The sequence below is a fragment of the Vigna unguiculata genome, chromosome 2 (genome assembly GCF_004118075.2).
Source record: "Vigna unguiculata cultivar IT97K-499-35 chromosome 2, ASM411807v1, whole genome shotgun sequence".
NCBI lineage: Eukaryota > Viridiplantae > Streptophyta > Magnoliopsida > Fabales > Fabaceae > Vigna > Vigna unguiculata.
Window position 1 is genome coordinate 23,241,204 of NC_040280.1, and position 24,783 is coordinate 23,265,986.

Consider the following 24,783-nt stretch of genomic DNA (forward strand, 5'->3'; position numbering starts at 1 on the left):
TCATAATTTTGACTAAAAAAAAATAATCAATAAAAATTAATTACTTAAATTTTGGTTATCAAAATAAATTAATTTATAAATTAGTCTCTAATTAATTAATAACTAATTTAATCATTAATTATTTTTTATTTATAATAATAATTATTTTAGTAATCAATAATTTTAAATTTCGTAAATTCATATCTAAATTAATTACGATTAACTATTTTTTATTTTTAAAATTAATTTTTAATTTAAGATTTTCTTGTAATGCATCTTCAATCTTCTCTCTACTTTTTCATGATCACCACTGAGAACTAATTAAGTTCTTAATAAAAAAGTTTATACAACGATGATTTTTTCATATTTTTTATTCTTTATTGTCGGATTGATTCATTGAAAGAAAATTTTAATATATAATTGCAAAAATAAATTATTAAAAGAAAAACAAGAACTTAAAGCAAAACATAGGGCCATTAAATAACACATTTTCAAGGCTAACAATTTATATGATTATTTAGATGTCGTCTAAGAAGATATTGAACCCTGACAATTGAATGTTAAGTTTACTATTGTATTAGTTGCATATTAACAGGTCACCGTTAATTGAAAATTAATTTAATACACGTTGATGAATGTAAATCATAAAAAAACTAATAACTAAGATAAATATAATTATTTGTCATATTTTACTTTTTCATAAATACATATATGAAATCAGATAAAAAATTTCCATCTATTTATGGAAACAGCAAAGAAATTTATTTGACGTATTGTATATTTATGAATGTAAAAACAAAAATAATTATTTGTTCATGTGTTATTTTTCATGTAAGTTTTCACTTAAGAAAATAGGAGATGAGAATAGAAGTGAAAAGAGGTAATTAAATACCAGAACAAAGCATGTACAGAAATAGATCGAGAAGGGTGGTATTTAGCAAAAACGGATGAGTTGGGCCTGTTTGGACTTTTGGGTAAGACTTTGATGTTCTTTCATTCCATTGCTTTTACAATTTAGTAAAAGTAGATTACTTTTTATTTGTAAACGTATTACAAAATATATTTGTAGTTTCATTCAAAACATATTTATTATATATCAAAATAATAATATAAATTAACTAAATCTTTCAAAGATATATCAAATTATTTATTCAATTACTATTTTATCATTTAATTAGACGGTTACGACAATAAGAGAAGTTGAGAAGCAGGTTGTAACTTTATAATTTGAGTTTTTATGTCTACTTCCTTTACACTTTCTTTGATCGGGGTGCAGAGAATGGATTATTGGTTTGGAATTTATTAAGTTAAAATTTTATTGGTATATATGATTGGTGTATCTTGTTCTTGTATGTAACCGAGTAGTCCTAAAGACTTTCTTCTCCTTCTTTCACAAGTATTTCTACTATTTTTAGAATTCTTCTCATCTTTTATCAGAACACGGTGTGAGATGGATACCTGCAAATATTCTGACACTCAAATTAGTGATCATGAAATAAATATGTGATAATATCAAATAATAATAAAATAGTTTTAGATACCTTTTACCCTTCTTCTAATCTCTATCATTTACATAATTTTCTTTATTCCTTTTAGTAATGTCTAGATCTCTTCATAAATACTCGTAAATACCGGATTGTAACTTCCATAACATAACACGTTGAACACTACCAAACATATATGTTGTGTGGAAAATATAACACCTCTCTGGCCGCTAGAAGAGGCAATTTGGGTGTGGTGAAGTAGATAAAGTGTATGACATGGAAAAGGAAAGGAAAACACATAAACAACATAACACATAATTAAAGAAGATGCAGTAGAGGAGTGGCCCCACCCGCGTGCTACAACAAGACAAAAACAATAGCTGTGTTTTATATCCACTAAATATACGTGTAAACCACCTTCTCATTCTATATATAGTACTATAAAGCTTCCATTAAATTAACTGAACTACTATATATTTTAGTTCCAACTTCGGACACCATCACCGCAATTTTCCTCTGCAGCAACAAATGTTAGAATTAAAAGTTAATGTAAACCTCGTATTATAATTTTAGCAGTTATATAACATGCAACTTCTCTTTCATCTTATATACATAGATGCTTCTAATTAATAGTGTTTAATGTTCATTCTGATCTTCTTCTGTGATACATTGTTATACAATGAATGGAATAAGAAGCATTTTTATATGCTCACAGTAAAGCCGGTATTTCGGAGAAGATAAGGGTTTAATTTAGTATCCATTGCTGCTATATTATTGGGTAAGCTTTTCTTAATTTATTGCCATTACAACCAATTATTCAAATGATTGCATGATTCATCCACCTTATATATATATAATTATGGTGAAATGGTGCTATATATCTTAAGGAAAAAGGAGCCTATGTAAAAACAACAAAGCTAGCCTATGAAAAGGTTAATTATATTATTTTGATAAAGAATGAAAAATTATTTATTTGCCACCACCAACCAAATGGAGGACTATAATACTATTTTACGATATTCCAACAAAAAAAAAAGAGAGAGATTATTATGCTACTAATGAATAACAACAGTATAAAAATATTGGTCTGTGTTTATGCACATTCTGTCATCAGTAGTTATATAGAATACAGAGAGAATTTGTTTGATTTTCCATGCATTGTAAACGAGACAACTAATCCCACTTAATTCAGGATCAATCTATGAGAGTTTTATAAAATGAGATTGAATATTATAATTTTAAGTCAAACCCTAAATTCTTATTTTATCTCATAATACGTTAGTTTAGTAAGATTTTTTTTTTTTAACTTTTAGAAGTATCATTCTTTTCTAGTGTTAGGATTATAGAGGGGGTTTCACTCGGGATATACAATACCAATGAGACCTCAGCCCAACCACATAAGGCATTGACACCACTCTCAACTCAAAACCTTAAGACAATGGGTTTATGGGTCTTTATTCTTATATAATGCTCTATTTTCTCATTTCTGGTCAATGTAGAACTTAGACTCACACTTGGATTCCTAACGATAAGTAACTACTATTTTGTTTTAAAAATATTGTAAATATTGTGATATATATGTATCAGTGTACATCAGAAGAAAACACAGGTTTTTCTCTCTATTTCCTTCTCTTACATTCTCTTTTTAGTTCTATATCACTTATAAAAGTAGAAGATAAATTTGTTGAACAAAAGTTGTTTAAAGAAGTTTGAAAAAGTTCTTTCTCTAAAGACCGATTCGTGAATATCATTATTATTACATGTTTTGAATAATTGTAAATTTGTAAAACAGTATAAAGTAATCCATGTATAAGAGATTTTTTAATCGTTAATTAATTTTTTAATATTAGTGACTCTATGATTTATATTTTTAATAAAAAAATTCAGTAAAGTATTGCGTACAATATTAAAATTAAAATTTTATCTTTCAAATATGAAAATTTAATTTTCTCTCCCTCTCACGTGTTTTTTGTGCTGAATAAATTAGGGTTATTAAATTGGAAAGACAGTAATGGAGAAAAGAGAACCACTAATGAAGGAGGATAAGCTAAATTCTTGATCTACTATAGAATTCTAGAACTGTTCATATTTGATGAAGATTATTTTTTTTTACGAATATTTGTGAAATTTACAAAACTAAAAAAAATTATAAAAAACTCATTTCTTACATAATTTCGTAGGAAAAGTCTTACTAGACATGAAAACTTTTAATAGTTTGCTGTATCGTCCCTATTTTTCGCAGGCAGCAAGAATATTCACTGCAGAAGGACAACCATAAAATTCTGTTCAGCACTTGTTTGACAAAAGTATGATGAAAAAGAAAGCATAAATAAATAAATAAAAACAAATACATATGACTTTTCTAAAGTACACTGTTTGTGTCATACTTATGGGAATCTTCATATTATAAGACAAGGGTATCCACTTCTCTTTCGATTAATTCATCTTATCTTATTCAACAATTTTTTGAAAGCTTACACAAAAAAATTAGAATCAAAAACATTATTTTCCATCATATATTCCACTATATAAACCCTCTATAACTGCTATATGATCACTTCCCTGCACATTACCAACTCAAGATCGTAGAACTCGTTGCAAGTGCAGAATTTCTGTCAGTGAGAAACAAAGGGTCGTGAAGGAATGAAGAGAAACAAAATTTCCTCACTCTTTTTCATCTCCTTGTTGGTGATTGTCTTTGCCACCTTCTCCACCACAGTTTCTGTGGAAGCAAGGAAGACTAAGAAAAATGTTCACAAACGTAACAGTCATAAAGACAATGGCCATGGTCGAGGGTCACATTCTCCATCATGTCCAACACCAACCCCTCAAGGGAGCATGTTTGATGTTTTGTCTTTTGGTGCCAAGGGTAATGGAGTTTCTGATGATTCAGAGGTAAATTAATAAAGGAAGAGTGATGCTAAGAATTTAGAGACATGGTGAGTTTTAACTGCGAGAATTATAACATTGTTGATGATGCTTATAAAGCAGGCACTTGTAGCTGCATGGGACGGTGCATGTAAAGTTGGTGGTGCTACAGTTAAAATTCCAGCACAGTTCAAGTTCCTCATCAAACCTGTTACTTTACAAGGCCCTTGTATGCCACACCTTACTCTTCAGGTTTCACTTTTCTTTTTCGTTGTTGCCAAGTCAAGTTTTACGTTGGTATTTTAAAGTTGAATTAGGAAAATACACTTATTAACATTTTCTGGAACAGATTGATGGAACTCTGTTGGCACCTCCTGAAGCATCTTCTTGGCCAACATCAAGTTTGTTTCAGTGGATAAATTTCAAGTGGGTACACAACTTCACCATCAAAGGTTCTGGCACTGTTGATGGCCAAGGCTATAACTGGTGGAGTTCCTCAGAATTTTATGACATACAGGTAAAAATTGCCAGAAAAAGAAACAAAAGTTAATATAAATTTCAAACACAAATAGCTCACTTTGTACTTATGATCAATTCTGGCAGAAAAAGAGCTATTCAAAAAGAATTCCAAGCATGAAACCAACAGTAAGATCTCCCTCCCCTATAACATAAAGTACAATTTTGTGTGTAATTTTGTTTAGTTTCAGTTTCTGATAAGCCTTGTTTGACACTTTCTATATGCAGGCTATAAGATTTTACTCCACCAACTCTGTCACAGTTCGTGATATCAGAATCATAAACAGTCCTCTGTGCCATCTAAAATTTGATAACTCAAAGGGTATCCAAGTTGACAACATTACAATATCCTCCCCAGAGAATAGCCCAAACACTGATGGCATTCACTTACAGAACACACAGGACGTGCAAATTCAACGTTCTATCATCGCAACAGGTAATTAAAAGTGTCATAAAATTTAAGTCTCACATCGAATAATAAAAATGATAAAGCTCAACATCACATGAACCTAAGACCTATGAACCTGTGTTAAGGTTTCTCATTAATTGATATATATTTGAAATGACTGTACGTTCCATTTCTACAAACTGGCAGAATAGAATCTTGTAAATTGTTAAATCATGGCCAGTGTGGTGCATTGGCCACTTGACTACTTTGACAAAAGAATAATCGGCTGAAACATCCTTTTCAACTTAAAACGGTAAACTGTCACCACAACTAACTTTTGAAACGTGCACCACATAAAATTATTTTTACAGCTGAACTAACTTTAACTTAGTAGGTACCCAACTGAATTCAGTCTACATAGTACTGATGTATTAAATTTTATATTTTCCACTAGAAGATTATAATATATATTACTTACAGTTGCTCTTATTTTTTATATTATCAGGAGATGACTGTGTATCCATCCAAACCGGTTGCTCTAATATTCATGTCCACCACATTAATTGTGGCCCTGGACATGGTATAAGGTAAGAAAAAGATATGCAGAGCCTAACTAGTCCAAGTTGGCGTATTCCATAGTGATTTTGTTAGCAAAACCACTCAGATTCTTTATACATCTAATTTTCTTTATACAGCTTGGGAGGATTAGGGAAGGACAAGAGTGCAGCATGTGTGTCTGACATCATTGTTGAGGATGTCTCTATGAAAAACACTCTTTATGGAGCAAGGATCAAAACATGGCAGGTATTAATAAGTTATCTGTGGTTAAACCTGGTTATAACATAGTCCAAATTCTCTACTAGATATTTTGTGTTGTTTTCTGCTAATAAGTATTAAAAATACATTTAAAATTCATTTTAATATATTTAAAATTTTATTGTATTTTGAAAGTACAACATAAGAATAACACATAAATTCTAGTGGATACCCAAATTTGTCTGATTGTTGGCAATATTATTGAGTTTTCTTATTGTTCTTGTAATTAATAGGGAGGCTTTGGTATGGTTAAGAATGTGTCATTTTCCAGAATTCAAGTGTACGATGTTATGTTTCCAATAATGATAGACCAATACTATTGTGACAAGCAAAAGTGCAAGAATGAGACAAGCACAGTGGTGATTTCTGGGGTTAAGTTTGATAAAATAAGTGGAAGTTTTGGAATGCAGCCTGTTCATATAGCTTGCAGCAGTTCCATTCCATGCACAGACGTTGATTTAACTGACATTGAACTGAGTCCATCTCCTAAATATAAAGGTTTTCAAGAAGCTGTGTGCTGGAACTCTTATGGAAAATCACAAGGGCCATTGCTACCTTCAAGCATTGATGAGTGCTTGAAAAGTGGTGGTGGACTAATCAAGAGGATTGCAAGGTCACACGATAGAGTTTGTTACTGATTGCAGATATGAGCATTGTGGCAGCTTCCCTTCTACAATTTTTTTTTATAACTGTGGGAAGGTGATGATGATGGTGTAAATTAATTTAGTTCATTCTTCCATTGGATTTAATCTGTTCTCGTAGACTTTGTTCATTGGTTCAGTGTTGAGTGAGAACAAATATTTGGGTTTTAACCGGAGACTGTTGTGTTTGTTATTGTGGAAACAAGTGGAAATGTTTTTATTTTAAAGATTTTTTTAAGTGGTTTTGAAATATTAAGAAATGAAAAAATGAAAATTCATTTAGAAAATGATATTTAAAATTATAAGAAAAAGTTGTTAAAATTTAGTAGTCAAAAAATATATTTTTTTCTTTAAAATGGTAACAAAATTCATGTGATGCAACGATCCATCTATTTTATTAACCCAGACGTTTATGTTTGAATCACCCCTTTCCAATTAGTTCATACAAAAATTAAAGCAGTTTAATGAAAAAATCGAAGCAATTATTTTTATATTGAACTGAACCAGCTAAGTGTTTTGAAGCATGGAAATGGTAATCCTGTGTTGAATTAACTCTACTATAAACAGTGGAGTTCTTTTTTAGTAAAATTGAAGCAAAGAAATTTATTTAAGCATTAAAAATAATATCTAAATTTTTCCAATAATTTAAAAAATAGAAACTTAGCTAGCTAACCTTATTACAATGAATCAGTTTCGATTTAGCACTTTTTGATGTTTCTCTTCTTTCGTCTTTTAGATTTGAAAACATTGTTTATTTGATGTAATGACTAATTATAAACAAATTAAATATTTGTTTATGCATGTGATATATTGGATCTATACATATAAATCAATTTTAAAAATAAAAAAATTGGCATTTCAGCTTGTTAATCCACTAGTCTGTCAAAATTTTCAATTCCTTTTAGTTTGTCTGACTAATCAGGTTAAAATGGATTGAATTTGACCAATTTTGTGATTATTTGTTGCTTTGTTATTTTTTTTTTTTTCTAGATCATTACTAAATCATTATTTTTTTTTTCAAAAAAAATACTTTATACAACTCCTAAAATTCAATCAAACACCTCCTAAAGACCAACTGAAGCTGGGTTCAAGGTATAAAAATACTTTAGTTTGCATGCACACTTAATATACTGTAAAATAACTATTAGAAACACTTTAAATACAATTTTGAAAACAATTAATACAAAAGTTTATCATTTTATAATATTAACTGTGATTAGATAACTTAACTTGCTTTACACGGAGTAAATTATAATTAAGTTGAATTGATTGAAGAAAATCTCTAATGTGAGAGCTATTTCATCAATTTTTATTTCAATATTTTCAATTCACTTATAGACTTACCTCACAGAATTAGTTGTTGTTTTAAGGTCAAACAATCTATTTTCTTGTTTAGATATTATTTTTCCTTGTTCACTAATAAATTGAGCAGTTAAATCTATATTTTTATAATATATGGTTTTCTTATTCACTAATTAATAAGAACATTCAATCTATATTGTTATAATATAGTGTTTGCTGATAAATCTATTTTTTGTTTTCTTATAATATTTATATGTCATGATGCACGGATAAATATGGGTACTAGATATGACATATATCTGATATGTGTATCAGATACGACACACGTATCTATCTGATTCGTCGGAACGTTTATTTTAAAAATAATAGGATATGATACATGATCGATATATGATATATGAATATTGAAAAATGTACAATAATTCTTAAAAATATAATAAATATATGATTGTTATTGTGTGAGTTCAAATTAAAACCATATGTATTAAAATTGTCAACATAAAAAATATACATTATTGTCATCATAAAAGTACCACTACAAAAAAACTCTTAAACAATGACCAATTTTAATAACAAAAATATATTGGAGACCAATTTCCTAATTGGAGATCAATTTAGAAATCAATTATTTTGGTAGCCAAAACCTTGGTAGCTAATGTTAGTGACCAATTTAGAAACCAATTATTTTGGGAGCCAAAATTTTGGTAGATAATGTAAGTAATCAATTTAGAAATTAATTCATAATAGAAACTATTTTAGTTATCAATTTAGAGATCACTTATAATTTTTTGTAGCTATTTTAGTTGCTAATAATTTTTAGTTTTTAAATTAGTACCTAAATTGGTCACTATATAGTAATGAATTATTTATTGTCACTAAAACTGATCGTTATTCAATAATTTTTATAATGTATTATGAGTTTATAATTTAGATACTTTATTGATAGATATCGATAAAATATCTTAAAGTATTAGAAACACATACTAGAACCTATCTATACATTATGATTTATATAGTTATCTTAATATATATATATATATATATATATATATATATATATATATATATATATATATATATATATATATATATATATATTTTGTATTCTCTTATGGACCATGAGCATATACACCGTCTCTAACCTTTTGATGTGTGGGCCATGGATGCACGCATAGGCCTTACCGGAATATGCAAATTTCTAGTAAATACGCATGGGTTTTTGTGATATGGGCCGAAACTGCATGTGGCCCTTTATAATGGGCCTCATTTCATCTTCATCTTCTACACCAATATATCCTCTGTAAATTAAAAATAAAAATAAAAAATCAACCCCAAAAAAAATCATGGTGACTAAAATGCTACTCGAAAAGTCGTTTATAAACTCAATAAAGTCACTAACTAGCTAACTAAGCTAACAGTATATAATATAAAAAAAAATTATGGATATAAATAATTTTAAATAAAGTATCCCTCTTATTATTCTGAACTTTCATCTGTTACTCAAATTTTCAAAGTACACACAGCAAACTAAACATAGTCAACAATAATATATAAATATAAACCTCAATCATTACATACTTGACTTAGCCCTACAAGTTTATCATAAACTTTTAAGAGTTTTATTTCTTTCTATAAACTAATTCATAGAATGAAATGTATAGCGTAACATATAAGTCTAGGAATTCTCTTTATATTTCATATATACTTTTATTTTATCAACTACAAGTTGTGAGAATTCTCGTACAAGATAATTTTGCTATATTATTCGTCTTAATATAATTGTTTTGCATCCACAGAGAATATTTTTATCGAAAAAATATTATTATTAATATGTTAATTTTTATTAACAGAGAATTGGAACCAACAATATATCTCTTCCTCGGATTCACTTTTATACCCAGTTATAACCTTATATTTATAAAGTAGAATAAATTTTATTTTTTTTCAACTCTGATTTTCAGTAGTGACGTTTATTATTTAATTTCATCTGTTCTTAGATATTCCAAACCAAACCTTTTGCTATCTCCAACCTTTCTGAACACCTTTCTGCAAAGAGATATATAGCAGTTCTACATATCTATGCACAGGTGCAGCATGAATAAAGCATATCATTAATCATAATTATTTCACCACGTAACACTATCAATTCAAACACCATGGTTGGAGCAACATCATCATGATGTAGACGATGATGATGATGATGATGCATTAACAGGTTGGCCAAGCCATGATGCTAGCATGCAACTGATGCAATACATGAACCACAAGTTTTAAGAAAAATGAAACAAAAATTGTCTGAAAAAACATTCTTTCTGAACCACACCACGTTCCCAAATCATGGTTTATGAACTTGTTTTATAGAACATGATATATAACATGAGATGCTTCACTTGTGTTTACATTTTGAAGATCTTTAGACAAAATCATTGCTTAACACATCACTATATCCATGCTTCCAAACCTTAATATATTTTTCCATTGGTCCCTTTCATGAAGCTTTAGGGTTTTAAATAGTGTACACACACATAGAGGGGATATGTTGTCGAGTTAACCTTATTTTAGACCAAGATTCATCATTTAAATCTAAGCACCTACCATTGTTTCTCATCATTCTATATTCTCTTCTTTTTATAGAATCACTTTACTAGTATCCCACTTTTTCAGTAGAAAATTTTCTAAAGTTAGATGCTTTAACCTCAGGCTATATTTATTTCTATGTATAAGATTTGTATTTTAGGTTAAAAATCTCAGTGACTTCCTTTTTAGCTTTGAAAATGGGGAAAATGTTCTGAAAATTCTTACCATCATTTTATCACTTTGAATAAAAAAGCTGAGGAGATGATTGTAGTAATAATCTTAACTTTAGTAAAAGATAAAAGAAAATCTTTCATTGAAATCTATGAACCTGTTTTAAAATATTTAACTCTCAAGCAATATTTTTTTTAAGTGGGATAGGATATAATAATGGGGAAGAATATAGAAGTTCTTTTGGACCATTTAAAAGATTCTGAAGTGCATATTAAGACATTTTTCTTGCAAATTGCACTTGGTTTAAATAATCTTTATTTATATAACATATATATATATATATATATATATATATATATATATATATATATATATATATATTTGCTTTTGTTTTCACTTTCTTGATTTTTATGTTCTGTTTTTGTCCTTTTAATATTACTTCCTAGGGTTCAAATTCCTTGTTTATGTGGCTACATGACAAACAAAGTTTAAAAAACAATTTTAACGTTATCCAACTATTTGAGACTAGATTAACAACATTTTAATATATAAAGAAAAATCTATATCAAAACTTTACAGTTTTGAAGAAATTAAAACGACATAAAATAGACTATGTAGTAATGAAAAAATGGTTTTGTTTATTCACCCCATCACAATATATAAGTATAATTAAGTCGTTAACTTTTGTATTAATACTCATCAAGTTATGTAACTAATTTGATAGTGTGATAATTTTAAAAACTAAAACATAAAAAAAAAATTAAAGAATCAAAACGAAAACAATCGAAAATTATAAAATTATTTAAGCCATAACAAATTTACATAAAGGACTGAATTCAAGGAATTACAATGGTATTTCTTGAATATTTTAATAGCCCATATAGCCAGAGAAACATATTGGGGAAATTGGAAATTGGAAAAGTAAATACTATTAACAATTTATCAGAATTCAACAAGTGAAAAATGCGAGGATAAACTTTCAAAGAGGAAAATGATCGGTATTTCCATGATGCACGGAATTGATATATGTATTGCATATTATACATATTATATGTGAAATGGATATGACATGTTTGTTTTAAAAATAATAAAATATGATACATATATTTTGAAAATATATAATAATTATTAAAAACGTAATAAATATATGATTGATATGACTTGAATCTATATTAAAATAAAGTTAAATATTGTTAACATTAAAAATTATAAATTATTGTTATCATAAAAGTATTAATTTTTTATAGATTAGATACTTCACTATCATCATAAAATAATGTTAAATGATTGATATGGCTTGAATCCAAATTAAAACAATGTTAAATGTTGTTAACATTAAAAATTATAAATTATTGTCATCATAAAAGTACTAATTTTTTATAGATTAAATATTTCATTGATCAATATTGATAACATATCCTAAAATATCATACATCATAATCTAAATTGAAGTATTAATACACCATAGCATGACTGTATATAATTAATGAGAAAAAAAAAATCTATGATAAATAGAATTAAAAAATAAATGTATTATACAATTGTGTGAATATTATTATTATTATTTCAAATATTTTAAACAAGATTTTTATTATTAAATAAAGTAAATCTCGTTAAGTTATATGCACCATAACAATTATTTAATAGGTCTTAGTGGTTTACTTGTGTCTTATAAATAATAGTATATTATCAATAATATTTTTTATTAAAAAATTGTCAATAATCTGTTAAAGAATGTGTTAACATTATTTTTTAACAAAATATTAGATTGAAAGTAAAAGATGAGAAAATATTTTTTACTTTTTTACTTTTTATAATTGTAAAATGCCATCTTATTTTATTCTATTTACTGTAAAGATTTGCAAAAAAAAAATAATAAAAAAGTTATATTTTACTTATTTTTCCTTATTTGTTATATATTTATTTTTCCTTATTTGTTACATATTAATAATTATTTAAAAATATAATATAATACCTTCTCCAGTAATTTTTTTAACCATTAAATTAGAAGTTGAATTTGATTTTCTTAATAAAACGAATATAGAAGTTATCTTAAATTAGTCATTATTTTCTTCGCAATGGAATATAAATTATTTTTCAGTTCAGTAAATAGAAAGTGAAACAAATAAACTTCTCAGGTTGTTGCTAGGAATCTAAGAAAAGAAAACATTTTGATAATGTTATACTTGTCAATTCACATGTGTTAAAGCAATAATCATACAATGAGGCGAGAGAGAAATTCAAAATAGTTTCCATCACAGTCAAGAATATTAAAAAATCATAATATAAATTCAGAAAAAAAGTTTAATGGTAGAAAATAAATTAACTAATTTGTTTAATCAGGAAGAATGAGTTACTTAGATTCTAACACATTACAATAACAGAAGATTCTCGAAACTTAGAATTCCCCCTTCACATCACATAATGCGCCACTCTCTTTTGTTGGTTTTTGTAGGAATAGAGCCACTCAAAACGCATTCTTAGATCAAGAACTTGTTTTCATCATTCATTGGTCAATGTTACCTCCAAACCCATTATTATTGCATTCTTTGGTCAACTGTGCCTCTTTTCTGACCTTAATTTCTCATTCAAATTGTTGTTGCTATCTATGAACTCACCATTTCAGCGTCACCCCTAATAGTTACTTCTCAACCCAGTCTAGTCTTCATTAGACAAAGTGTCTCATAGGGTCGGGTACTTTGCGACAAACATTTCTCTGAAACCTTCTTTCTGCTTTTACTTTTTCACTTCTTTCCTCACTACACATTCAACACCTTCTATCACCAATTCTTAAGCCCTGTTAATGATTTATTAATCACTGTATAAATAAAAGAGTTAATTTAGTGATGGAGTCTCAAATTGGGTGACTTTAATTAACATGGTGCAAATAATATGTGGGAAATTCTTGAACCCTCCACCTGCTTATAATAATGTCAAAAAGAGGAGCTTCACCTTCAGCCACTCTGAAATGCCACATAAATACCACACAAAGTGCCTCTTTTTCCCTCTCTTTTTCTCTTTTTCCATATGCTTCATCTCTCTAAGCTAATCTCACAGCTTCAACTAGGAGACATCATCATTATATGCCTAGGCCCAATTAGAATACTGCACAAAGAATTTCAGAAGAATATAAGCGTTAAGGAAGTGAGTGATTCACTGACTTGTCCACCAACTACAGTGTATAGTTGCACAGTACCTTAATGAGCACTACAATGCTGACTACATAGTGCATTAAAAAGGTCGCTTATGTGGCGCCTTATATGGAATCAAAGAAAACAAGACAACTCTGATGTAATGTATGACTGAGATTTCAAATCAGTAGAGGAAAACGACACACCAAGAGGTTTACAATTTTTTTTTTTCCTTTAGTTACCATATGGGATGTCAATGTCTGCATCAGATATTGAGCCAAAAATGGTTAAAAGAATTCATCTTTGAGAAAGTTTTTCTAAAGAAATGAGGCTGTTCTGAGCTTTATAAATTTTCATGAAACATGTAAAGAAAAATTTTATAAAATATGAAAGATTATAGAAGTAGTGTAAGAAAAAAGTTTTGATTGTAAAGGAGAGTTTTTCAACTAGAACAAAGATTCTTGTTTCCTGCCCTGGAATTCTTAGTACATATTTTCCTCTGTCAATTTTTGTTTATGGCCATTCTCTGCATTCTTTGATCAAGATGTGAAATGTTGGAATTCCATCACATATAATAAACAAAGTCACACGTTCTTCTCTGACAAAATGTATGATCAACCATTGATACAGAATCATATTTAGCGCTCCCTCTTTACACACACACACACACACACACACACACACACACACACACACATATATATATATATATATATATATATATATATATATATATATATATATATATATATATAATTTCTATTTAATATAGAAGTGTACCTTGGGAAAACCGTGTGGATGCAAGTGGAATCGATATTTATATATTCCCTCTTTCTCTACTCTTTCAACCAATATTTTCTTGTGTGATATTGAAACTTCAACTGCAGATTTAGAATTCAACCCTACCTTAATTAAATTAATTATGCCATAACTCTGCATGATGGACTCTCTCACTCACACTGCACACTCATCCACCATTCACCCATGCTTTTCTTACATATCAACTATTGACCGATGTATCACCTAGAATTGTCTTTCATTACATTAATAATAACCCCACGCTACTGGTTTTTGTTTGCTCTTGAAATAGTGAACTACATTTTCTGTCTGCAGCATGTTTTGCCTAAATTTGTTTCCTTAGAAACGTAGACACATGCCAACTTTTCAGTAGCTATAAACCCTTTCTCATAGTTTTGTCACAAATTGATGTTTCATGCACTCAAACCTAACATGGATTAGCAATATCGAAACAAGTGGATGCCCCGGTTGATCAACTGTCTTAATACATGAAAAATTTAATGCACAGTGACTGACAAACTCAAAAGATAAACAGAAACCTTTTAAGACATTATTAATTAGGACTTTCTAATTCTTCTAAACTTGGTTGTACAATGGTCCATAATGTTCATTAAACTGGTGGCTATAATTAAATTAATTAATCCCATGTTTGAAACTGTCCATGAGTTAGTTAGAGGGGTCTTTTCATTTTTCACTCAAACAACAGAAGAAGAAAGCATATTTGACCTTTTGTGTTTACAGTTGCTATCCAAACATAACTTGATTCTTGACCTTCAACTAACTTGTGTAAAGTACATAGCTGAATGTTTCTGGATGCAACAGACATGAGTTTTGGTTTCACTGAGGTTATGTAATTTAATGTGCGGACCAGTTAGCTGTATTGAGAGTGACTCACAGGGGACCAGATTCTGAGTATGCTTCCCCTTGTCTATGTTGCTGATGTTAGTGAGTATGAGCCAGGTCTTTGGTGAGAGGTGAGAAAAGAAAAGGATTTAAAAATTCAGAGCTACAAATAAAGAGGTTCCTAGCAAAATGGTAGGTATCATTGCCAGAGTCCCCAAAAAGGAGAAACTAGAGAAACACTGTGAAAGAAAGACAACATCAGTTTTGGTGCCAATGAAGCCTTGAATCATAGTCCCTAATGTCTTACAAAGGTTTATGAGCTACATTACATCCCCTAGGAAGGGTAGCAGCATACTCTGTCTTAGCTCAAACCAATTATGTTTTGTTGGTACTAATCATTTTGGTTCAGGACATATGTTTGTAAGTTACTTGAGCTATGTTTTACTTTCAATTATAATTGTTGAGTTTTAACAGTAAAGCTAGGTAACAAAGATCTCAGATGCATTAATAATATTAAAAGAAAAAAAGCAGTTTTTCTTACGAAAATGGCACTGATGGAAATAGTATATTCAGAATTTCTTAAAGGGTATCAGTGGTACATTTTTTTTTCAATGAAAGTAAGCCATTAGCTATGAATGACGAAAACAGCAAAATATAGCTTTTTTTCCTAGTTCATACAATTAACTGCAAAATATAGCTTTTTCATGATTAATTTTCCTTCTCCTTAATAACTCCCCAGTGTTTCCTTCTCAGCAAGGACAGTTAAAAGTGATGGTTAGCGTTTTGACCAGCCACTCGATTACGTAGGGGTGCACCACAGAAACAACGGAACATAAAAGACAAAATGATTATAATCTACAAAAGTGGAAGAAGCTAAGAGCCTTTTAAGATAAGAAGAATTTGGTGAGCATAGAGCATATGATAAGTGGTCTTGATTAAGGTAGTTACGTTGGTAAACATTATTAGTGGTGGTTCTTTTTTCTGGATGGGGTTCACCTAATTAACGACAACCAAAAGATTGAGCCCCCAAAACCATGGACAAACCATGACACGCATGCTTCTCATGAGTTTGTGCTTAAACATGTAGTGAACAATGCCAGGTCTGCGCGTGCCAATTGGGTTGGGGACCTTCCTACTACCAATTCAACTCTCACTGATGCAAACTCATGTAACTTCTTCAAAGACCTATAAAAAGGTCTTAAAGAATGATAACTTTTAATTTTAATAAAATAATCTTTTAAATTACAAAAAATTAAATTGTCAGTGTCATCGACTGAAATTAGAAAAATCAATTAATTAAAATGTATAAAAACTAGTCAAACACTTGTTATCAAAGATACGTGAAAAGCTGAAAAGTTGTATCCTTTTAAATTTATTTCAATTGGGATGAATCGAAGTATGAAATACTGATGATTTCAAATAAAAATATGCTAACACACGCTAATAAACTAAGTAATCACGTTGTTCTATCTATCTAGTTTGGGATATAAGTAGATAGAACATTGTTTTCAAAGATGGGGCTTATGAAAATAGGGTGAAAGATGGTTATAGATTGGATTGAAGAGTTTAGGAATTAGGGTGTGAAAGGGAATATAGAAAAATGTAGTAGCGAGGTGAGTGATAATAGAACATCTTGGGAAGTGGGAAAGCAAGAGGCTTAAAGCAAATAGAGAACACAAATCAATCGTAATTCCTATCAGTCCTGAGACACAAAGTAAAGAATAACAGAAATCATCAGTCCCATTTTGCCCCAAAAAAATAACACCACAAAAGCTAAAGTTTCAGTTCTTGTATTGGAGACCGGAAACATGTCCTCTTATATCTCTCTGACTTCGATATTTCTTCCTCTCTTTCCCTCCCACCAAACTGTCTTAGGACCAATTTAGATACCTTCAAGTACATCTTGTGTCTAATTTTTTAACCTTTTCTGATACAAGGTTACTTCTCCAATTTTTTACTTCAAAATAGAAAGCCCTACCACCATTTGTTCTGCAGTTAAAGATAAAAACAAAACCACCCTCATCATTGACCATTACAAAATGACATCATTTTCAATAACCCATTTCTTATATTTCAAAAATGCAGTTTCTTTCCGATCCATGCTTCTAACCTGAAACAAAAAATAAATAAAAAATCTTTACTTTGTCACTTTGAACAAAAAAGAAAGTAACATCATTAAACTCTTAATTTTATTTTTCCAATGTTAAAAAAGCCAATAGTTTGGTCCTTTCAAAACAAACACTGATATTAAAGAACTAATTTAATGTTAAAATTGACATTAAACCACCATTTTAATGAACCTATTAGTATTGATTGTATTGAACAACCAAACTAATGGGCACCGTGATAATTACATTCCTCAAAGACCAAAATGGTAAATAAAGGAAAAACTGTGTAAAAAACACTCACACAACTTTTTTTAATGAGCCATGATTCATGCACCCCTCTTGTACACACCCTTTCTTGGAGTTTTTAAATTGGGCATGATTTCATCACTACTCTGGCATTTATAAGTACTCCACCCCACATGGTCAAAACTTCAAGAAACCCAACCCTGTGCATTTTTTTTAATCAGGTAGCACCTGGAAGTTGAAGTTGTCAGTAACAAAACCCGAGTTTCACAAGTCTTTAGCACTAAACTCCAAGAGAGAGTCAGAGAGAGAATAGAAGGAAGTTGTTGTGTGCTTCCAAGACATTGAAGATGGTGAAGGAGTAATTAGCCTTTCTTAGAATACTCACCATGTGTTTGATAGATTTGGTGGGAGACGTGTTTCCCCTGGAAGAATCAAAGCCTGGGAACACTCACTTTTGTTTTGTTCCTGCAAGAACAAGAAGACAAGGCCAATGCGAACAAACTCACTCGGATTTGTCAATAGAAACAAGGAAACCAGATCTCTCAAGCATGAATTTTAGCTTGTGTTTGAGCTCCCCAATCATTTCCACACTTGTACATTTCCTTCTTCTTGTTTCTTTGCTTTGCCCTGTTTGTTCCTCAGAAATGGGCAACACCCCGGTTGCCAATCACACTTTTAAGCCGCAAGAACAGATTCACAAGATGAACATCATAAGAACTCGTCTTCAACAAATCAACAAGCCCGGTGTTAAGACAATTCAGGTGAGCCAAAGCTTCTAGCTTTTCACTTCCCCTGTTTTCTCCCCTGTTTTTTTTTTAACACGGTGAAGTTCTTTTCGCCGCCTGCAGAGTCCTGACGGTGATGTAATAGACTGTGTGGTGTCTCATCAGCAACCAGCTTTTGATCATCCTATGTTGAAGGGACACAAACCACTGGTAATTGTTTATTGTCTCAGACATTTTCTTACAGTTTTTTTTTTTTAATTTGCACACGAGGAGAAACTTGAATTAGTATTATTTGAATTAAAGTGCAGATGTTCATGTGTGCAGGATCCTCCAGAAAGGCCTAAAGGTCATAACCGAAGAGACATATTGAGTGAGAATTTTCAGCTATGGACCATGTCAGGGGAATCATGTCCAGAAGGTACAATTCCAATCAGAAGAACAAAAGAACAAGACATGTTAAGAGCTAGTTCTGTAAGCAGATTTGGAAGGAAAATAAGAAGGCGTGTTAGAAGGGACACCAGCAGCAATGGCCATGAGGTATGCACCGAAACTTTCTTTTCTTTACCTTTCTATTTTTTCCTTTACCAAACCAGAGAGAAGGCATTAACAAACAGCTCTAGCAGAAACTATTAAGGCAAGCACATGGGAGTTAAATGTCTTGCTTTTCAACCTATGCATTTTTTTTTGTTTCTTCACCATGCTTCACAATGACGCTAAGAATAGCGATGAAAGCACCAAAAATTAATTTTGATTAGGTGGGTTTTATTCCTTTCTTCCGATCGTGAAACTTCAACCTTTTCCCATTTAAGGCAATCACAGAATTCCATGGTGGTCTTTTCATCCTTGTGTATGTTGCAGCTACCTTTACCTTGAATACAAAAATTTAACCAGACAACTCAACATCAATTTTAAATTAAACCCTCATTATCTTGCATAGAAAAGTAAAACTAAAAAACTAAAAAACTAGCTTTCTCTAGCAACTCTTCAACCTGACCTAACAAATAGTTTCGTTTTGACATACCTGCAAACCTAATTTGTTGGTGCACCGCACTGCACACACAACACACAGCATGCAGTTGGGTATGTGAGTGGAGAACAGTACTATGGAGCAAAGGCTAGCATTAACGTGTGGGCACCTCGTGTGACAAATCAAGATGAATTCAGCCTGTCCCAAATGTGGGTCATATCTGGTTCATTTGGGGATGATCTCAACACTATTGAAGCTGGTTGGCAGGCAAGTTTCAATTCACCCATTACTGCACCTTAATTAATCAACTCTTTCTTTACACAAACATACTCATTTTTTTCCTTCAATAATTTCTACCACTGTATCCTTTTTCGTTACCAACAGCATTCAAAACACAGATATCATACTCAACTACCTACCATTCATTTTCATCGCTCAATTTAATATTTTCTGCTTTCGACAACCAAACTTATTTCAATTAATTTTTTCTGCAGGTCAGCCCTGAGCTCTATGGGGACAGATACCCCAGATTCTTTACTTATTGGACGGTAAGAACACTCATTCTTAGAAAAAAAAAAGGGTGCACCATTATACTATGTGTTTATTGTGATCCTTGCTTAAAGTCTAAGGCAGATCATGTATTAATAAACTATGATGATGGTAGAATTTTTCAGTCTTCAATTATTATAATGTTAAATCATGTTATTGTTATTAAAAAGAAAGAAACTGATGAAAAATATTGGTAATTGTTATTTACAGAGCGATGCATATCAAGCAACTGGATGCTACAATTTACTGTGCTCGGGTTTTGTTCAAACTAACAATAGAATTGCAATTGGAGCTGCAATCTCTCCAACTTCTTCCTATGCTGGTGGGCAATTTGATATTAGTTTGCTGATTTGGAAGGTAATTTGGTGCTTCTTTTCGGAAATGATTATTTGTTGAGAACTTGGTGTAGAAGTCTCCATTTATTTGTTTTTGGGTTAATTTTTGTTTTGGTGATTATGCTGTTTTTGTTGTTGACCGAAAAAGTTAAACTTTGTCATATAAAACGGATCAAGCCATTTAGGGTTTGTTTATATCCTAGTTTAGGTTAATCTTTTGTGTGGCAGCATTATGGGTTGAGAGGGTGGGTCCCTGTTAAAGGATATAAAAGATTTGATGACAGAACACTGTGCCTACCGTTGGATTTGAATACTTTTGTGGTTCAAAAAAGTCGTAGTCAAAAACAAATTAATAAAAAGGATTTAAAAATAGTCAATGGTGGGGTCTCCATTATTTGGGAAGTCTCGCAAATGCCATCGAATTTTGTGATATAGACTGGTAGAAGAAGCAAGGGAAGATTAGTTTAAGCATGATAGTTAATTATTTTGAATTTTATAAAAGTGAGGATATAGTAGCTAAAAAAAGAGGAAGAATAAAGTGATGGTGCACAAAGTTTTGTACTATGTGATGTCTTAGTTAACATGCCACTTTACTCACTTTAATACTTTGGGACATTACACGCATGCACTGTGAATTCTAATAATGAACTGTATTTCCCCTTCTTTTGAAGATTCTCTTCACTTTTTTTTTTTTTTATCTTGGTTTTACTATTATTCTAAGAAAACCCTAAAAATTGGCTTATTCCCCCAACATTCACGACCTTTCTTTTCCCTCTTTTTGACCCGTTTCACTTACCAACCTGGCTAACATGGTGCTATTCATAATTATGTCTATCTTTGAGTAGTTTGCAACAAAAGGTGGCATTGAAGGTTTGGTGCAATGCTTGATTTTTTGTGTACAGGATCCAAAGCATGGGAATTGGTGGCTTGAATTCGGATCCGGAATCCTAGTCGGGTATTGGCCTTCGTTCTTGTTCACACACCTTAGGGATCATGCAAGCATGGTGCAATTTGGTGGAGAAGTGGTGAATTCAAGGCAATCCGGGTCTCACACTTCGACCCAAATGGGTAGTGGGCATTTTGCAAGTGAAGGGTTTGGGAAAGCTTCATACTTTAGGAACATGCAAGTTGTGGATTGGGACAACAACCTGGTACCCTTGTCGAATCTTAGGGTTCTAGCAGATCACCCCAATTGCTATGACATTCAAGGAGGGATTAATAATGTTTGGGGGAATTACTTTTACTATGGTGGACCTGGGAGAAATGTGAGATGTCCCTAAGGGGATCAACTATATATATATATAGAACTTTTTCTTTTTCTTTTTTTTTTAAATTTTTTATTTATTTTATATTTTGTCATTTTTGGGTTTGGGTGACATTGGTTTTCCTTCTCAAGGGCATGCAAGAAGCTTGTTGGGTCATGGGGTCATTTATTCTTATATTTAATTTACATTTGTTTGTTGATCAAGATTTTTTATTTTTATTTTGACTAACTAGTAGTCACCCATTGATTATACCATTACCACCTGGACTCTTGTGTAAATCTTTAAAGAGAAATAGTAAATATATTTCTTGCTTTTTCTTTTCTATTATATCCCTTCCTTCTTTTTTATTTACTCATTCAAATCACCTTTCTCATTCATTGCTTCTTCCTCCGATTTCAACTGTGTCTTGATCTTGGTTTAAATGATTCTGAAGGGTTTGTTTCGTGATAATACGTTTTTAGGAATATTATTAATGGAGATGTTATTTTTGAAATTAAATTAAAAAGTGTTTGGTTAGATTTTAACATTCCTAATAATTTTAAATAATTGTTGTTGCAGAGTATTTTAATTAGAAGTATTTAGCATACGAAGTTTAAAAGTTTGCTTTTGCTGTTTGTTGCAGCTTCACAGTCAAAATTCGGAAATAGTCAACAGAGATCTTGGATTTTAGAGTATCCAAGAGTAGTTGCATTATTTTATTTTATTTTTGCTAGCATTTCAATATCAGATAATAATACCTATAAATTTTATTTTGTGTAGTTCAGTTGAATAGTAAATTTATGAATAGGTGAATCTCACCTCATACATATATATAATAAAAAATATCATTTATCTAATAATTTTATTGTAAAAGATAACTTTATGTCTACCTTATCATAAAAGTATTATTGATGTATATATAATAAATTGTCATTTTTAATACAGATGATAAATGAATCTATCTTTTTGTTTAAATTTATCTTTATTTAACGTAAAATTCTTGTGTTAATTTGTAAAACTTTAAAAAATGGCGTTTTAAAAATATTGTGGTTTAAAAATAGTGAAACTCGATTATTTTAATATTAAAAAGTTTTAGTATAAATAGAATTGTTATAAACGAGTTTTACTATTTTAAAACATACCATTTTTCTAGAAATCACTTCACTAGAGCTCTATGACTTCTCTCTAGAGATTATGTCTCTCTGGTCGTCTGGTTGAAGAACTAAGACCGTAGGATTGATCCTCTCGGCGAACTCTTCAAATTAGACCGATCAGTTTATCCGTTTGCGTAAGTTGAGTTTTCGCTCTCTTTTTAGTCTTTTACTGTTTCCTGTTGCATGCGAGCTCTCTTCCACTTGCATGCGACGTTTTAATCATCAGTACGAGTCTTTGTTGATCAGTGATCATAACGGTATGTCTTGATCATTCTTGTGATGTTTCTATATGTAGATAGAACATCCTGTGGAGTTAGAGACGTTGACGCTTTTAAGGCGTTGATGTTTATAAAGTTGTTTGAGTAGGATAACAGATAAGGAAAGCTGATAATTGACTTTATTTAGAGAGTTCAATGAATATAATTCTGTGTAGTTAGAATTGACTGCTTGATTTGCTGTGAATTGTGAACTAGTTGATGCTTTGTATAAGTGGAATTGTGAATCCATTGTATGAGTTGAGGTTGAATTGGAAAATGAACACTTGAATAATAACTCTAATTGGTATCATCTCACTTTGCTTGAAAACCATTTTGAAAACTAGACAACACTGCCATGGAGGTGCCAATTTAGGTTATGAAATCAAGTCAAACATCTTCCAACGAAAACCAGAATCTGTGTTGTTTTCTGGTGTGAGGCTGAGCCTTGAAAAATGCGAGAAGATTAGCGCTGAACGCCAGCCCAGAGTGCCTAGCATTGAAAAATGCGAGAAGAATGGGGCTGAGCGTCAGCCGAGCGGTGCCCCAGCGCTGGGACCCCTACAGGTCTGAAACGAAATTTTAATGCTGAGGCTGAGCTGCCAGATTTCATGTGTTTGTTGTTTTGATGTGTTTCATTGCATTAACTGATCTAAAATGAATTATTTTGACTGTCTTGGTATGCTTTGAGTGTGATTGGGTGAATATGGATCTGTTGTATGTGAATTATGGAGGAATTTCGTGGAGATGTGTTTTGGTTGGTATCCTGACGCTCCAATAACCATTAAGGCTCATATAAAGTATAATAGATTATGTCGTGAGGAGTAGCAGGAGGTCTTAGCCACTGGACTCGATCAAGTCTTTGGCGCGAATGAGACTTACCTGGTGTGATGATTAGGTGATAACCCCTTGAGGCCAAACTCTACAGAGTTTGGGAATCATACACGGTGCAAGCCACCAAGAGACCCGATGTTAATTGCATATATCCGGATAATTGAGTCTAAAGTTGAATGACGTGTGAGTATCAGAATGTTCCTGTGTGAATTTGTGATAATTGATTATTATTATTATGCTCTTTCTCTAATGTAACCTTCTTTAAATTATTATTAGCTTACCCTTACTTTTTGTGTTTTTGTCTCGTGTTGTATGTTTCCTTTTGTGATGATCACCTTAATGGTGGGAGCAAATGTGGTTGCAATATCAGAGGCACTTCTGGAGGATGAGGAACCATCGTTTTAGGTGGGAGCTTTAGTTGTGGTCAGTTTGGGTGTATTTTTATTAGTTTAGTGTAAGTATATAAGTGATATATTTTTATAGTCATATCTTTTGTAAGACTGTATTAATATAGTGTGTACAATGAATTATCTGTTTTGGAGCTATGATGAAACTCCATATTTTTATTAGTCTTAAGCTACTAAAAATTGGGATGTTACATAATTAAGTGCGATATGGATAATATTTAATTTTTTAAAATTAGATATAAATATGAACAATATACAATTTTTAAATTAAATATGAAGATGAAATGAATATATATGTTTCTCATCTTTAATTACCAAAATAACTTTAATTTATTAGGTAATTTAAAATTTTATATTATTAATTTTCTGTAATCATTATACAATAATTTTTAAGACATATTTAAACATTTATATTCTCTTTTACAATAATTTAAGATTTATCGGTT

General features: G+C 30.7%; 2 protein-coding genes across 2 annotated transcripts; both read left to right on the forward strand.

Annotated features, from left to right (window-relative positions):
* The first annotated feature begins 4,037 nt into the window (after window positions 1-4,037).
* On the forward strand, window positions 4,038-6,870 carry LOC114174296 (polygalacturonase At1g48100). Its single transcript, XM_028059115.1, has 8 exons — window positions 4,038-4,358; window positions 4,455-4,583; window positions 4,681-4,848; window positions 4,935-4,976; window positions 5,076-5,283; window positions 5,741-5,822; window positions 5,931-6,039; window positions 6,285-6,870. Exons 1-8 carry the CDS (start codon window positions 4,107-4,109, stop codon window positions 6,687-6,689), a joined length of 1,395 nt encoding a protein of 464 aa, XP_027914916.1. The 5' UTR covers window positions 4,038-4,106; the 3' UTR covers window positions 6,690-6,870.
* An 11,166-nt stretch (window positions 6,871-18,036) lies between these two features.
* LOC114168055 lies at window positions 18,037-22,031 on the forward strand. Its single transcript, XM_028052835.1, has 7 exons — window positions 18,037-18,629; window positions 18,717-18,803; window positions 18,918-19,130; window positions 19,663-19,827; window positions 20,055-20,108; window positions 20,320-20,466; window positions 21,347-22,031. Exons 1-7 carry the CDS (start codon window positions 18,255-18,257, stop codon window positions 21,722-21,724), a joined length of 1,419 nt encoding a protein of 472 aa, XP_027908636.1. The 5' UTR covers window positions 18,037-18,254; the 3' UTR covers window positions 21,725-22,031.
* Window positions 22,032-24,783: the final 2,752 nt, after the last annotated feature.

What these genes read in the sequence shown, in the direction of transcription:
- LOC114174296 (XM_028059115.1), top strand. Translation starts at nt 4,107, where the DNA reads ATGAAGAGAAACAAAATTTCCTCACTCTTTTTCATCTCCTTGTTGGTG. An exon ending in TTCCAAGCATGAAACCAACA is followed by an intron (nt 4,977 to 5,075) that starts GTAAGATCTCCC and finishes TTCTATATGCAG; the next exon opens with GCTATAAGATTTTACTCCAC. An exon ending in CAAGGATCAAAACATGGCAG is followed by an intron (nt 6,040 to 6,284) that starts GTATTAATAAGT and finishes TGTAATTAATAG; the next exon opens with GGAGGCTTTGGTATGGTTAA.
- LOC114168055 (XM_028052835.1), top strand. Translation starts at nt 18,255, where the DNA reads ATGTGTTTGATAGATTTGGTGGGAGACGTGTTTCCCCTGGAAGAATCA. An exon ending in CCGGTGTTAAGACAATTCAG is followed by an intron (nt 18,630 to 18,716) that starts GTGAGCCAAAGC and finishes CGCCGCCTGCAG; the next exon opens with AGTCCTGACGGTGATGTAAT. An exon ending in CCAGCAGCAATGGCCATGAG is followed by an intron (nt 19,131 to 19,662) that starts GTATGCACCGAA and finishes CACAACACACAG; the next exon opens with CATGCAGTTGGGTATGTGAG.